Raw genomic sequence first — 15,596 nt, 5'->3', positions numbered from 1 at the left:
ATCGTTCTAAAGTTCTAGTGCACGGATTTTCCTTCGGTAAAGTTATTTAAAGCTACTTTCTGATATCAAAAACGACCTCCAATAGTTTTTTAATTTTTTAAAAATATTTAAAAATATGCTGCCAGCTAGTATTCACCCTACTTTAAACCCTTGTCCTCCCGAGACGTCTATGAGAATGTCCCGGAAAATCCAACTCCAGCTGTGTTCCAGGTCATCCAGCTGTGTATACAATGACTCATTAGCATCAGATTTCACAGAAAGGCGAGACAATGGAAAATAAAATTTGAAGCTTTTTCTTCTAAATAAACGCATTTCTTTCGTTTTTTTCAGTTTTAAGTATTTTTTATGTTTAATTACATTAATATTAAAAATTGGTGGGAACTAAGAAGATTAAACCATGTTTCTTTATAGTTAGCTTTGTTTTCTATGTTTTATTTGCTTATTATTTGTTTTATTTATTTAATATACACACTTCTTTCAATTTATTTTAACGTTAAATTAGTTTTTTGAATTTAAAATATGTAAAATATTCGAAAACGGTTCGTTCTATTTTTGAACATTTATAATATTAAACCTGACGATGGCCTATATTAGATAGGTTGAACACTTTCTAATTCTAACAGCCAACAGACTATACCAATAGCGACCGCCATTATGTAGTTCGCGCTAATACCGCTCTATCGTTGGCACAAGCGAATTTAAAAAGTGTTCGATAGTCATCTTGAAATTCTAAAGTTTAATTTGAAAGAATTTTATGAAAATGTTATTAATGTAAGTAATTCTTATTTTCATGTTAGCATCTAGATATAGCAATCTTATAATATAGTCGATATGGGTTGATAACAATAAACGCAGAGTCCAAACCGTTAGGAGTTGAAAGTTGAAATTTGGTACACGTTCTCATGACGTACCGGTATGTATCGTAAGAATTTTTCGAAATCCCCCCGCGGGGAGAGAGGGGGGTTAACTAATTTTTTTGAAATTTGTTTCTTATGTTATCTATACTATATACTATCTATACTAATATTATAAAGAGGTAATGTTTGTATGTAAGTTTGGATGCAGCAGGTAATCTCCAAAACTACTCATCCGATTTCAAAAATTTTTTCACCAATATTTAGAATGGAACTTCAGGGTGGACATAGGCTGTATATTATTCCGTTAAACATGGGGGATGGACAGTTCTTTACGGTAAACCTTACGGGAAAGGCTTACCGTAAAGAACTCTACTTCTATTTATACTATTTTAGATGCGGTTTTTTGCGTTTTTGATTGCGTTTTAATAGGGTACGTCAACAGAATGTACACTAAGAAGGGATTTTTCGATATTCCCCCCGCGGGGGAGAGGGACAGGATTAAGGCTTACTGTAAAGAACTTGGCTTCTATTATACTATTTTAAATGCGGGTTTTTGCGTTTTTAATAGAGTACGTCAAGAGAATGTACACTAAGAAGAAATTTTTCGAAAAATTTTCTCCCACGGGGGAAGTGTTATACATTTATAATACATACATTTTGAGCCACAACAAGGCCTGGCGGGGTCTGCTAGTAATATTATAAAGAGGTAATGTTTGTATGTTAGTTTGTATGCAGCAGGTAATCTCCGAAACTACTCATCCGATTTCAAAAATTCTTTCACCAATATTTAGAATGGAACTGCAGGGTGGACATAGGCTGTATATTATTCCGTTAAACATGAGAGATGAACAGTTCTTTACGATAAGCCTTACTGGGAAGGCTTACCGTAAATAACTCTGCTTCTATTTATACTATTTTAGATGCGGGTTTTTGCGTTATTGATTGCGTTTTAATAGAGTGCGTCAACAGAATGTACACTAAGAAGGGATTTTTCGATATTCCCCCCGCGGGGGAGAGGGACAGGATTAAGGCTTACTGTAAAGAACTTGGCTTCTATTATACTATTTTAAATGCGGGTTTTTGCGTTTTTAATAGAGTACGTCAAGAGAATGTACACTAAGAAGAAATTTTTCGAAAAATTTTCTCCCACGGGGGAAGTGTTATACATTTATAATACATACATTTTGAGCCACAACAAGGCCTGGCGGGGTCTGCTAGTGAATTATAAAAGAACGCATAGGAGATTTGGTGATCGGTCAAAATTTGACTCTCGGGTAATTTCATTTCTCGAAGTTTCGAGACTATGGAACAAAAAAAATTAAATAAATACTATTTAAAAAAATTAAAAACAAAACCTTTAGAGAAATCGGTAAGCTCGTGTGTGTTGGTGTGTATCGGCGTCTATTTTGCGGTGTAAATAAGCCGAATATTCTAAAACTTCACAGTACTTTGAAAAAGATGCCGTTTGCCTTTTTATGATAAATATTTTACTATAAAATATCGTAAAAGAAGGCGCCACACAACTTTGTAAAGTGACTCGTGACTTTAGGTATGTGGTGCAAGTAAGCCCTTGTCGGCTTTCTTTTTAACAGTATTTCTACAAATATTATTGATCATAAAGTACCTTTGTTCTTTGATACTATTTCATAATTAACTTATTAAACTATGTCTTTATCTTGGAAATACATACTAAATCAAAAAGTTATTAACTAAAATAAAATAAAATTTCAAACTTTATAATTTAAGTTGAAGATAGTACTAAAAGTAGGTGAAAACATTTCTTCAAACAAACTTAATATTTAACATTGTGTGTACAGTACATTTACAATTTAGTAAACTCCAATCGTCACGTTATGAAAATTTTAAGTTTTGTTTGTTTATTTTTAGGAACCGCCAATCGTTTGTTATCTCTTCGTATTTTCGTGGTGTTAAACAGTCTGAATGTTTGGATATATCTGCTTCACGTTCCAATCAGCGTTTACGTTGTTTTCAGTATGAGAAAGGCCACCGGTCGTTTACAGTCTAATATGGTAAAGTTGAAAATTTTCATGTTACAGATTACACTTGCTAATCCGACCTTTATATAACAATCACTTTTCGGCTTCTGAACTTCGTATAGCCGCATTGGCTGTTCTCAAAGAATTAAAGGAATACCTAATAGATAACGACAAGGAAAAATAAGTACGAGACCGCATACCGAATATAGAGTTGATAGAGTACAGCAAATCGTCGATATTTACAATGGTACTTCGATTACTCAAAAAATGGAAGAGATGGCAGAAAATAATTTGATTTACTTATTGAAGGAGAGAAAAAGTAAAGTTTTATTGGGTAAACAAAACGAAATTCTACACAAACGTAATTTATTAGAGCTTAATAAAAAACTCATTTTTTCTCAACCTTTAACATTTAGTGAAGTTCTTCAGTCTGGCAATAGGTTTTACATACTCAATAAAATCAAGACAACTACATCTGCCGAAATTTCTTGTTAGTGTATCACAAAAGTGATAGTAAAAATAATGATCGTGTACAGAATTTTTCGTGAACTTAAAATCGGAGTTAATAGAGTTAGGAAAATATGCAGCAGAGTAGTTTCTGTTGAACTGGAAAAGAGAAAGGCCTTAACATTTTTAGAGAACTGCATTAGGAAAAAATTACATGAAACCACGATTAAACTTTCCAAAAAGCTGAAGAACAATTTATTATTCTGTTTCAGGTAAAATTCGCAATGGAAAAGAAAGATAGTTTATTTAATAACTTTGTCCTTGAAGTCTTATCACAGTCTCGCAAGTCCTTTCTAATAATGAATAAAATTAACATCGAGACCACTCGATGTTAATTTTATTCATTTGCCTAGAACTTCATTGTTACAAATGTTGCCGCTTTGGGTATTCTTGATTAGGTTTAGGCAAGGCCGTCTAGATGATACAGGCCGTAAACCTGAAGCCGAAACTTTTGGTGACGTCATTCCTCGAGTCCGTTAGAAACACGTTAGAACAAGATAGACCTGAACGAGATTTCATTTGTGATCGGATTAGCTGTGGTTGGATGCTGAATTTAAAAATATTATTAGTTGTGAACTATTTCCATGTACAGTGGTACCTCAGGATACGAAATTAATCCGTTTCGAAACTGAAATCGTATCATGAAAACGTCGTAAGATGAATCATTTTTTCCCATACGATTACACGTAAAACCAAATAATTCGTTCCAACACGAAAATCACACTCAAATTAAAGCTAAGTAGTACATTGAAAAAAAAACTATAGTAAGAAAAACACTGAAAAATGCGTTTCGTAGTTGTAAATGAATAAATAACCATAATAGAATAATAATTAATAAAAACATGTTTTATTTGCACTTTACTTTTGAGGATAGACGACGATGGAGGTGTAAACTGATGGCGGAAGAGAGGGAGAAAGAAAATGATACTAAAACTTAACTTTCATAACAATGTAACAATAACTTAGAAATAACTTAGAAAAGATTTTAAAAAATTAATGTTGTTTTATATATATATTTATTATTTCTATTTACTGCTTTTTGCTTTCTTTCCTTCACTTCCACGAGCACTTTCACTGGATAGAAGTCGTTTGGTAAAATATCTATCCAAAGAGGTTTGGCTTTGCCTAGTTTTTAAAATGTTTCTAAAATTACTTAGGCAAATGCCATGACTCTGAGCAGCAATACAGCTAGTGTAAACCTTTTTGGGATGTTTCTTTTTAATAAAATCTCATGATAATACCTCAAGATTTCCATTATCGAGCGAGATCCTTCCACGACGAAGCAAAACTTGGACTGAGACCAATGAACAGAAGTGAATAAAAAATGGAGCTGCGAACTAATGTAATGTCGTATGGTGAGTTTTTGTTCGTATCGTGGAGCAAAAATATGTTCGAATTTCATGTCGTATCCTGAAAATTTCGTATGCTGGGGCGTACGTATCATAAGGTACCACTGTATTAATATTAAATCAATAAAGTAAGTTAAACTTGAATTACAATAGATTGATGTTCACATATTAAATCTTAAAGAAAATAAGTTATTTTTATTCATGAACGCTAAGCCTAACTGATGTTTTCAATGTAAATGATTTCCAAAAAATTCATACTTTGATAATTTAATGTAGTTTGGTTATTTTATTTTTATCCTAGTTCAGTAAATGAGATAACTTATTAATAAAATAAGAATTTAGAACTATATACTGTACGTTTATCATTTTTAGATGTAAATATACATATAAGCAAATGATCAATATAATACTAAACTTGTTTAAACTATTCTAAAATTTAAACAATATGACTCTTATTTTCTATATTTTTTTGAAAATAGATGTATAAATTTGTATTTATAAAAATTCTTATAAACAAAAAAATAAAACAATATGTTCGAAGAAAATCATATGTCAAACGAAAAATAATGGTAAAGATACAGTTCCCAAATCTTTGTACTGTACAGTACATGTATATATAGAAATGTAACTGATTACTGTACATATGTCCAAAATGCAAACACGAATACAATAGAGACAATTCAGATTGATTACATTTAAATTTATTTAACATTTTTTAAACAAAGACCAGTTTCTAACATAAGATGCATATATATCGTATACCTTGCAAACAAATGTACTATATATTTTATGTATTTAAAACTAAAACTTTATACTTTTTCAGATTTTTTTATACGTATATTTATAAATAGCAATTTAAATTATTTTCTTTAATTTTAGATGCCAGAAAATGTTGTGTGCCCGGATGTACATCTAATTATGGTACACAGAAGGAATACACTAACGTTTTCAGTTTTCCCAAAGATCCTGTTCGATGTAAACAATGGATTAAAGCAATACATAGAAAAGATTTTGAACCCAGTACTAATTCTGTAGTTTGCATACATCATTTTGATGAACAGTTTATTATTAGAGAAGATAGCNTCCTGGTTTAAATCTAAGGTGTTGTAAAGTTTTAGCTAGAGCCATCTTAACTTCCATCAAAGCAAATCTCATACCTATACAATTTCTTGGTCCAACTCCAAATGAGAAATTGGTGAAAGGAAGCATGTTACTCTTGTCAGATAAAAATCTATAGATATACATCAAATATAATTAAAAAATTTTCGTGATATATTATTAAAACTATCATATATTAAAAACACATAAAAAATATTTTAAAAAATTATAAATATTGAAACAACCTTATTATATTGTGTGACTGATTCAAGAAATCGGAAGGATTAAAATGAATATAAAAATTAGTTGAAATATTAATTAAAATGATGTCTTAAATAACGTATAAAAACTCAATACATATTATTATTGATTACATGATTATTTTTAAAAATTGCAATCAGTCTATCTCTTTAACCATCGATAACACTTATTTAAATAATTATGATTGATAAAATGTTAAATTATTGAATTGAACAATATATATATATATACAATTACAGTAAAATATGGTGTATTATTTAAGAGATATACCTCTAGAATTAAATGTAAATGGAATACATAATAAACTAACACGGCCCCAGCATATGACGTCATTCAACTGGTATTACGGCCTGTATCATCTAGACGGCCTTGGTTTAGGTGTCTTGATTTTATTGACTGTGTCAACGCTCTTGCTAGATTGAAGAACTGCACTATATGATAAAGGTTGAGAACAAATCGGTCTTTTATTAAGCATTAATGAATTAAGTTTGTCTAGGATTTCATTTTGTTTAGCCAATAAAACTTTATTTATTTTTTGCTCCTTCAATAATAAATCAAGTTTTCCTGACATCTTGAGTAATCGAGTTACCATCGTAAATATCGATGATTCGCTGTACTTTATTAACCTTATATTCGATATGCGGTGTCTTACATAGTTTTACCTTCTCGTTATTTATTAGGTATTCCTTTAATTCTTCGAGAACGCCAATGCGGCCCTACGAAATTCAGAAGCCGAAAAAGCCTTCATCACCAGCCATAGTTAGCTCAAGAAAACTAACAACGGTAAGCAAAGGCAAGAATACTCACCAAGAAGTCCAGTCTAAGAATCCTGTTTTGCAATAAACTAAAGGATATTAATTCACAGAGAAATCACAAAAAATTCAAAATTTCTTCAAAAAGACGGCCTTTCCATTCGAGATACGACTGTTCAAACATTCGAAAACAGTTAAAAATTATGTCGAGTACGTTAAAACAATTTAGGAAGCAGCAAGCATAAGTTTTTAATTCCACAAAACTTGGAATTTTTTAAATTCGTCGAATCCTATTCAAAAGCATTCCAACGGTCCAAACGATATATTTGGACCGTTGGAATTCATAATTTTAATTTTTTGAATTTGTATTTAAATCAGGCACTTAAATAGAACTGTCTTTTGGTGCCCTTGTTCGGCACACACCCTATGTGCTCGGTTGCCTGTTTGAAAAAACTTTTGCCATTGCTGATAAAAGATATTTTTCAATAGTTTGCACCGTTAATAAATGTTGCTTTCACACTAAGACTAAGAAAATTTTGTTTATAACATTATTTATTTTTTAAAGTTTTACTTTCAAATAAATGAAACCAAAGCAAATAAGACTAATTAATAAATATGAAATATTCCTGAAGTTGACTTTGTGTTAGGTAAAAAGTAAATTCATTTTCTTAACTCAATCTTTAAACATACATCTTTTGGGCGATTAAAACCCCTTGATTTAAGCAACTCAGGCTCTTTCTGTAATAAAAGGAAAATATTTCGTGTTTTAAAATATACAAAACTTTTCAGAATATTTCAATGTTATATTTCTTTACCTTTGTATTAATTCCTGGTTTAAATCTAAGGTATTGTAAAGTTTTAGCTAGAACCATCTTAATTTCCATCAATGCAAATCTCATACCTATACAATTTCTTTGTCCAACTCCAAATGTCAAATTGGTGAAAGGAAGCATGTTATTATTGCAAGATAAAAATCTACAGAAATACATCGCACATAATTGAAAAATTTTCGTGATATATTATTAAAACTATCATATATTAAAAACACATAAAAAATATTTTAAAAAATTATAAATATTAAAACAACCTTATTATATTGTGTGACTGATTCAAGAAATCGGAAGAATTAAAATGAATATAAAAATTAGTTGAAATATTAATTAAAATGATGTCTTAATACATATATATTTATTTTTAAAAATTGCAATCAGTCTATCTCTTTAACCATCGATTATGAAAAAAGAACTTTTATAAAAAAATCTTTAAAATATTGTAGAAAGTAATTCATAAATAAAATGATATTAAATATTAAACTCGCCTTTCGGGATCAAATTTATCTGGATCTGGAAAGTACTTAGGATCATGGTTAAGGGCATAAATAGGTACTCCTATTATCGTGCCCTTTTCAACGACAATTCCTGTATCGCCCAATTCGTGATCTTCTACAGCCCTACGCTCTAATCTACGTATATGTATAGAATATGTCATTTATGTACATTTGCATTTTATGATAATGCTATTTTAAAAAACGTTACTAAATAGAGTAACTTTTAGCTTGTAAATTAAAAAAAATTACAGATTAACAATTTCACTTCAATATAAGTCGAATGAGATAAAACTGGACCATTGCATAAATCGCTCAATCAAAAGCCAATAGAAAAAAATTAATTAATTCGATTTTCAAAATTTTCAACTGTACGTTAATAAAATAACTTAAGAAAAACTGTTTGGTTCAATCTGCTTCTGTTGCATTTTTAAAAGATTATTTTATTTAATCACTTGGTGTGATGAACCGTTACATAAGATAACCTTTGTAGTTATATAAAACAAAAACTATATAAAGAGTTTGGTTTTTTAGCCTACCATTGTCATGTTTATCATGGTACAAAATGGCACAATTGAAAATGTGGCATCATAACTTTTTCTCTACATCTAAGAAACTGTTCCATTCACAGCTGAATATCAAGTGGTCATCTGAGAACTAATCAAACTTCACAAAAAACAAACCAAATATTTAAACTCGGCACCATTGGAAACTGCTTTAAACATACTTTGTTCTCATCGGTAATCTTATATTATGTAATTTTCATATTCGAATACCACCATACTGCTGGTCCAATAGAAAAAAGGAACTATTGTGGAAGGGGGTCGAAGTAATTCACCTACTCCTGGAAGAGGGAGGGTGATCAACCACTACTAATTAATACAGNAACTATAAGAAAAAAAATCTTTAAAATATTGTAGAAAGTAATTCAGAAATAAAATGATATTAAATATTAAGCTTGCCTTTCGGGATCAAATTTATCTGGATCTGGAAAGTACTTAGGATCATGGTTAAGAGCATAAATAGGTACTGCTATCATCGTGCCCTTTTCAACGACAATTCCTGTATCGCCCAATTCGTGATCTTCTACAGCCCTACGCTCTAATCTACATATATGTATAAAATATGTCATTTGTGTATATTTGCATTTTATGATAATGCTATTTTAAAAAACGTTACTAAATAGAGTAATTTTTAGTTTGAAAAATAAAAAAATTACAGATTAACAATTTCATTTCAATATAAGTATATTAAGATAAAACTTGACCATTGTATAAATCGCTCAATCAAAAGCCAATAGAAGAAAATTAATTAATTCGATTTTTAAAATTTTGAACTGTACGTTAAATTTAAGAAAAACTGTTTGGTCCTATCTGCTTTCGTTGCATTTTTAAAAGATTATTTTTATTTAATCACTTGGTGTGATAGACCCTTACCTTTAGAACCTTTGTAGTTATACAAATCAAATACTATAATATAATATAACAGAAAGGTTAAAAGTACGAAATAACTTGTTAGATTATTTCCTACTTCTAATATTAATCTTTGATGTTGTTATTTTTTGCCCCGGCAACGCTGAGCTCATCTGCTAGTAATATACTAAATTAATCAATTACAAAAAAAAATTATAACATTATATTAAAATATAAATTGTGTGAAAATTACCTGATTGTTGTAGGATGTTTTCGAACTATTTCTTGAACGAATGCCTCTAAATACTTCATTTCAGAAACCGTATCGTAATTTAATTCTCCCTTAAAAATATTAATTTACAGAAAATATCAATAATTAGACACAATAATCAATTTTGAAGTGTTAATTAAATAATGTCCACTTATTTCAAACTAACTATATAGTTAATTGACAAAAATGTTATTAAATGAAAACATAAATATCGAAATTTTAAACAGTAATTTACAATCTTTCAATATAGACTCTAAGTGTAAAGTGCACAAGTCAATGTGATAATCGAATTTGTCTCACACTTTCTCCGGTATATTTTTGTCATTTCTGTAAAATAAATAAAAATTTGTAAATAAAGTTAATATCTAAGGAGCAGAAACGCGGGATCTTTCAAAAACGTTCATTAAAAATTTAAGGATGTGAGATGATGTCAGCGGTTCCAAAAGTGTGCGACGTGGCGCCCAGGAAGCCGCAGCTTCCCCACAGGGGCGCCACGAAATGTTATAAAATTTTTATAATTTTACTTCCACTTTCTACTCAATGTGATACGATGCGACATCTAGCAGACCTAGTGCAAATCATTAATTTAGTAATAAAAGTGACACATAGAATTGCAAAATGTATAAAGGCCTCATACTATAGCAGAAAAACTCATTCTACCAGCTGCTGTAGATATGGTGAACATTATGATTGGTGACTCTGCTGGGAAGCCGCTTTCAAAAGTGCCTTTGTCCAATAACACCATCAGTCGCAGAATGCAGCACATAGCAAAGGCCCTCCAATGTTCAATTATTTCAAAAAATAAAAGGAAATGAATTTGGGGTGCAACTGGATGAAACCATGGACGATAATAATGACGCTCACTTGATTTGCTATATACAGTTTATAGATAGTAATAACATTGTAGAGGACTTTGTGTTTTGTAAAAGTATCACTTCAGATGCTAAAGCTCACGGCTTGTTCGAGATCCTTGATACTTTTATATCTGAAAAAAATTTGGAGTGGGCCAAATGTATTCACATCTGTACTGATTGTGCTCGTTCTATGTCCGAGTGTTATGGAGGATTGCAAACACCGTTTTAATGCAAAGACCATCATGCACAGTGGATCCATTGCGTTAATCACATGAAAGTACTCGCATCAAAATATCTCAGTCTTACATTGAACTAGGTCTTAGAATATGTAGTAAACGTAGTAAACTTTATAAAAACTCGGCCGTTGAAGGCAAGATTTTTTAAAAACTATGTAAGGAATGGGATCCGAGCACACGTCTGTTATACTACAGCACTTTGAGAAAGCACAAAACATTACCACGAGAGAGAGCGATGGCTGTCTCGAAGAAATGTTTTGTCTCGTACCTTTGTACTGCGACAGGAAAATTATATTTTTCTTAAAAAAAAAGACCACAAATATGCCGAAAACTTTGTGAATGAATAGTTTTTAGTAAAACTAGCATACTTATGTGATATTTTTGAAAAGCTGAATGCTCTGAAACTCTCCCTGCATGGAAGCAACATGCATTTAAAGTCGATTGAGAAAATTTCAGCTTTCATAAAAAAGATAAACTACGGAAAAGAAAAATAAATAAAGACAGAGGAAAAGAATGTTTTTCTTTGTTGCAACAGTTTTGACCTCCAATAGAGTTGATTTCTCTCGAGGTATGAAATCTGTTTTTTAAAAACATTTATCATAGCTTATCATCTGGTTTGAGAAATATTTTTAAAATAATAATAACGATAAATTAGAATGGGTTCAAAATTAGTTTAATGCCAATCCTGCATCTGAATGTATTGCTGCATAAGAAGAGAATCTTATTTACTTGTCTTCCCGACAATACGTTGAAAACAGAATTTAGTAGCATGAAATTAACTAAATTTTGGAAATCAATAAAATATGAATATCCCTTCTGAGTGGTAAAGCTCAGAGAATCTTAATTCCATTTGCGAGTTCTTATTTGTGCGAAGTTGAGTTTGTCATTGTGATAAAAAGTAAGCATTGCACGAAAATCAATGAGGAGGAAATGAGGGTGACTCTGTCCAGTTGATTTGAAGTTTTGAGAAAATCTGCAGTAATCAAGAGGACCATCCATCCCACTAATTATAATTAATTGAATTTGTTCAATTACATTTTTTTACTATCTGAAATACGTGTATTATTTATTTTTTACTTAACATCCTAACTCTTTAATTAAAAAATATATCGGCTATTTCGTTATTACGCAAATTATACTTGTTAGAAATTGACATAGGGAGCCTTGGAAAAATCTGGATTTAGCAAGGACCACTGGTATACACTATACAGTATGTGCTTAATTTGAAATAAAATATCTAAGTCGTTGACATTGTTTTGGCTAACATGTGTACATTTATATTGATTGTAAAACTCTGGCAAAGTTTGTTAATTACGTATGTTTTGATTTTCTCCAGTTTTTTACCGATTTGTGAAGTCTTGTATAATGTTTAATAACATAAATAAACTTACCGATTGTTTAACAGTTTCATCAACTTCGTTAATAAGTTTTTCCTGTATATCTGGATTGACTGCTAATTCATGAGCAGAATACGAAATAGTTGATGTTGGACCAAAGTATCCAGCAACGAAAAACGTAATGCATTGGCTCACCACATCATCCAAATCAAATTCTGTATAATATAAATAAAATTTTTAATCATAAACATAAAATTGTGATCTATTCCATTCCGATAGCAAGCTGGATGGCCAGGGGATAAAGGTGTCAGTATTCCGCTCTGGGGTCTCCAAAGCATACAGTATACAGTCGACTCCCCTATAAAACTGCTGATAATTCCGTTTTATATGAATTCCATGTTGTACGAGTCACTTAGATTTTACAAATACGTGTGCCGGGCTGTGAACGGCTCACGTATTTGTAAAATCTAAGTGACTCGTACAACATGGAATTCATATAAAACAGAATTATCAGCAGTGTTATAGGGGGTCGACTGTATATACATTCCTTCCTTACATTGTTGCAGTACCCGGGACATCATTAGTTTATTTCTATAAACCATATCTTTCATTACCTCATTAACTGTAGCATAATTCAAAACTGAATTCGTAAGAGAAAACGTATTCTGTACAGTCGAAATGACTGAATTTCCAAACAGGTATTTGTGTTACTGTGAATGACCGATATCTGGCGAATTTCAACATTCTCCGGTGAATCTGACCATTCACGCAGTCGTTTCGTGTATGTACGAAATATTTGCTAAATATCATTATTTCTCACCTACAATGACAAATGTCGACATTCAGCATGCACTAATGATGAATGTTGAATAAAAATATTTTTATTACGTTAAGACAAAAATGCAACTTTTTAATGTCAAAATAGGAGAAAGCTTAAGTAACAGCGCATGTAAATAAACCGTTGAACACTAAAACGAACAGTACATTCCAAATCATTAAAGCAAATAATAGAATAATAAACTTACACATAAATTATGTGATTAACATTTAATTAGCCATATTATAGCCCGATATTTAGGCGATCGTTTGGTAATTTATTATGTGATTAACATTATACAATCTTATTTATTGCAACAACTTAAACTGTTATGGCCCTTTGAATTGCACGAGAGTCCCTTGTTTTACAACTGCATTTATTCGTGGAACACAACCTTTTGCAATGACAACTTGTATAGCCTTGCCCTCCACTTTTCGAATTAGCTGCACCTGCTTCTCTCAGAGATATTTCTTGAGAAGAAATCTCATCTATGGAAAGTAACTTTTCTTTACAAATTACGAACTGATTACGGGTATAAAGCTGCTTGAGGGTATCATTTTTGTTTGCTAATTTATAAAAGTCGGAGTCTTCTATTCCAACAACAACCACCAACACATTTCGGGAATGTGTACGACCACGGTCGACATCAGGGACTTGTATTCGTACGGTATCATCAATTTGAGCGAAAGGAAACAGCGAAGAATTTAGCGACAGACTGTCGCCTTTCTGTTGACATCAGCTTCTCGGGTGTCGTTTCGACCTCCACCAAAGCTTATCTGTGCTTGTCGACATACACCGGCGATTGTTCGAAGGTATAATAATATAACCAAATATTCGGCCTTTCACCGATGTATTTTGTATGTGTCGACATTTACTGGAAAATATCGACATTCTCTAATTTCGGTCTTTCACAGTAACATATGCACTTGCACACATACATATCTATATACATATCCACGGAATATTTTCTTGTTTTTCGAGATTTTTGTGTTAAGGGGATTTCAAAACGTGGAGATTTGTATAAGAATCGGAAGATAATACAGTAGAACCTCGATTATCCGGATTTTTCAAAATAAACAAAAATTTTACGAATTTGCTGATTTGCACTTGGCAAATTACGATACTGTTTATGTACTGTATATTTTTTTGAAATTTCCCTCAACTTTCAATGACTCATAATGAAGTATTTTTATTATTAAATAGTATGTACTACACAATTTTAGCCAATCTCATAATGAAGATTTGATACAATTTACTTCGGGTTGTTTCTCAAAATATAAATATAGAGGAAAATTGGAAATCTTTCGAAGACTTGTGTGTAAAGACAATGACTGATTTTTATGTACTGTAACTATATTACTGGCGATATATAAAATTCTTAACTGTAGTCCATTTATAACTTATATGTTCTGCCATAATACCAAAAATTTTTAAGATTAACAAATGGATCACTGATATATTAATAAGATGAAATTAAATGATTAAAACAAAATTATCGTAATGCTTACTTTCAGTTTTGTTTCCTTTATTTTCTATTGCTTCTAATAACAACTGAAGAAAATCTCTAGGGGTTTCATCCTGTCGAAAGATATAGGCTATATATGTTATCTAAAAATTATTCTGTTTACTGATAATTTACTTAAATTACCTTTTTTAACAATTTTCTTTTGCTTATCACGTCATCGATAGCAAGTTTAAAAAAATTGACAGATTGTGGGTCAAATATAGTCAAGCGAACGAGTCTGGCCACCGCAGGAAAAAGTACTGCAAAAATGTTAACGTATATTATTAGTGTAATTTTGAAAACTGATTATTTTAGTAATTCAAACATTTATAGAAAATTTACGAACTATTTAACGATATGAAGAATGTTATTATAGGATGATCCAAAAGTTATTGTGCGCTATAGATGTTGAAAATGTCACCCACGAACCTGAAGATAAGTCTAGAGCACTTTATTATGTTGAAAGCATCTGTAGTGTGAGATTCGACAAGGTATATGAAAACATTTTAAATTTGAAAATATTGAAAAAAGAGAAATAGATATTATCCGGCGATAAATTTTGGCACATCGTGTGTTATGCGTATTTCTGAAAATAATTATATTGTAATTTTAAAATGAAAGGAGTAAATACAGTATTTCAGATTATAATATACAGTAATACCTCGACTTACGCGAATTCGGAGTTACGCGATTTTCAAATCTCGTCGATTCGTCTTTTGTTTGAGTGCCACGCAACTCTTAATTACTCACTCCCCTCACACTATTGTTCGGCTTACATGTTCGGACGTGTTGCGCGGAATCGACCTATAGCTACAATTTATTTTGTGTTATTTATTTCTGTGTTTGTTATATCTACAGAGACTTCAGAGACTCTACTATGTCATCTAAACGAAGTAGAACTGATTCTTCTGCATCAAACAAGAAAAGAAAAACTTTATCTTTGGAATGTAAAGTTAACATTATTAAAGACTTCGATACAAAAATGAAAATTTGTGAATTGGCAAAGAAGTTTGATCTACC

The 15,596-nt window shown here is 31.0% G+C and overlaps 1 protein-coding gene across 1 annotated transcript in view; it reads right to left on the bottom strand.

The window, feature by feature from the left end:
* Positions 1-7,450: 7,450 nt before the first annotated feature.
* The window catches only part of LOC111621920 (cytochrome P450 3A5-like), a 34,486-nt gene continuing 26,340 nt past the window's right edge, over positions 7,451-15,596 (bottom strand). Inside the window, exons 10-17 of the mRNA XM_023364171.1 lie at positions 14,721-14,878; positions 14,581-14,650; positions 12,310-12,470; positions 9,811-9,899; positions 9,108-9,251; positions 8,140-8,283; positions 7,637-7,796; positions 7,451-7,559 (exon numbers count right to left, since the gene is read on the bottom strand). Of these exons, the coding sequence (XP_023219939.1) occupies positions 7,482-7,559; positions 7,637-7,796; positions 8,140-8,283; positions 9,108-9,251; positions 9,811-9,899; positions 12,310-12,470; positions 14,581-14,650; positions 14,721-14,878 (1,004 nt within the window). The 3' untranslated portion in view covers positions 7,451-7,481. The remainder of the gene's footprint in view (positions 7,560-7,636; positions 7,797-8,139; positions 8,284-9,107; positions 9,252-9,810; positions 9,900-12,309; positions 12,471-14,580; positions 14,651-14,720; positions 14,879-15,596) is intronic.

This window comes from Centruroides sculpturatus, unplaced genomic scaffold (genome assembly GCF_000671375.1).
Source record: "Centruroides sculpturatus isolate CEXI.00-Female unplaced genomic scaffold, Cexi_2.0 scaffold31, whole genome shotgun sequence".
In the NCBI taxonomy this organism is placed as follows: domain Eukaryota; kingdom Metazoa; phylum Arthropoda; class Arachnida; order Scorpiones; family Buthidae; genus Centruroides; species Centruroides sculpturatus.
This window is presented reverse-complemented; position numbering and strand designations above follow the sequence as displayed.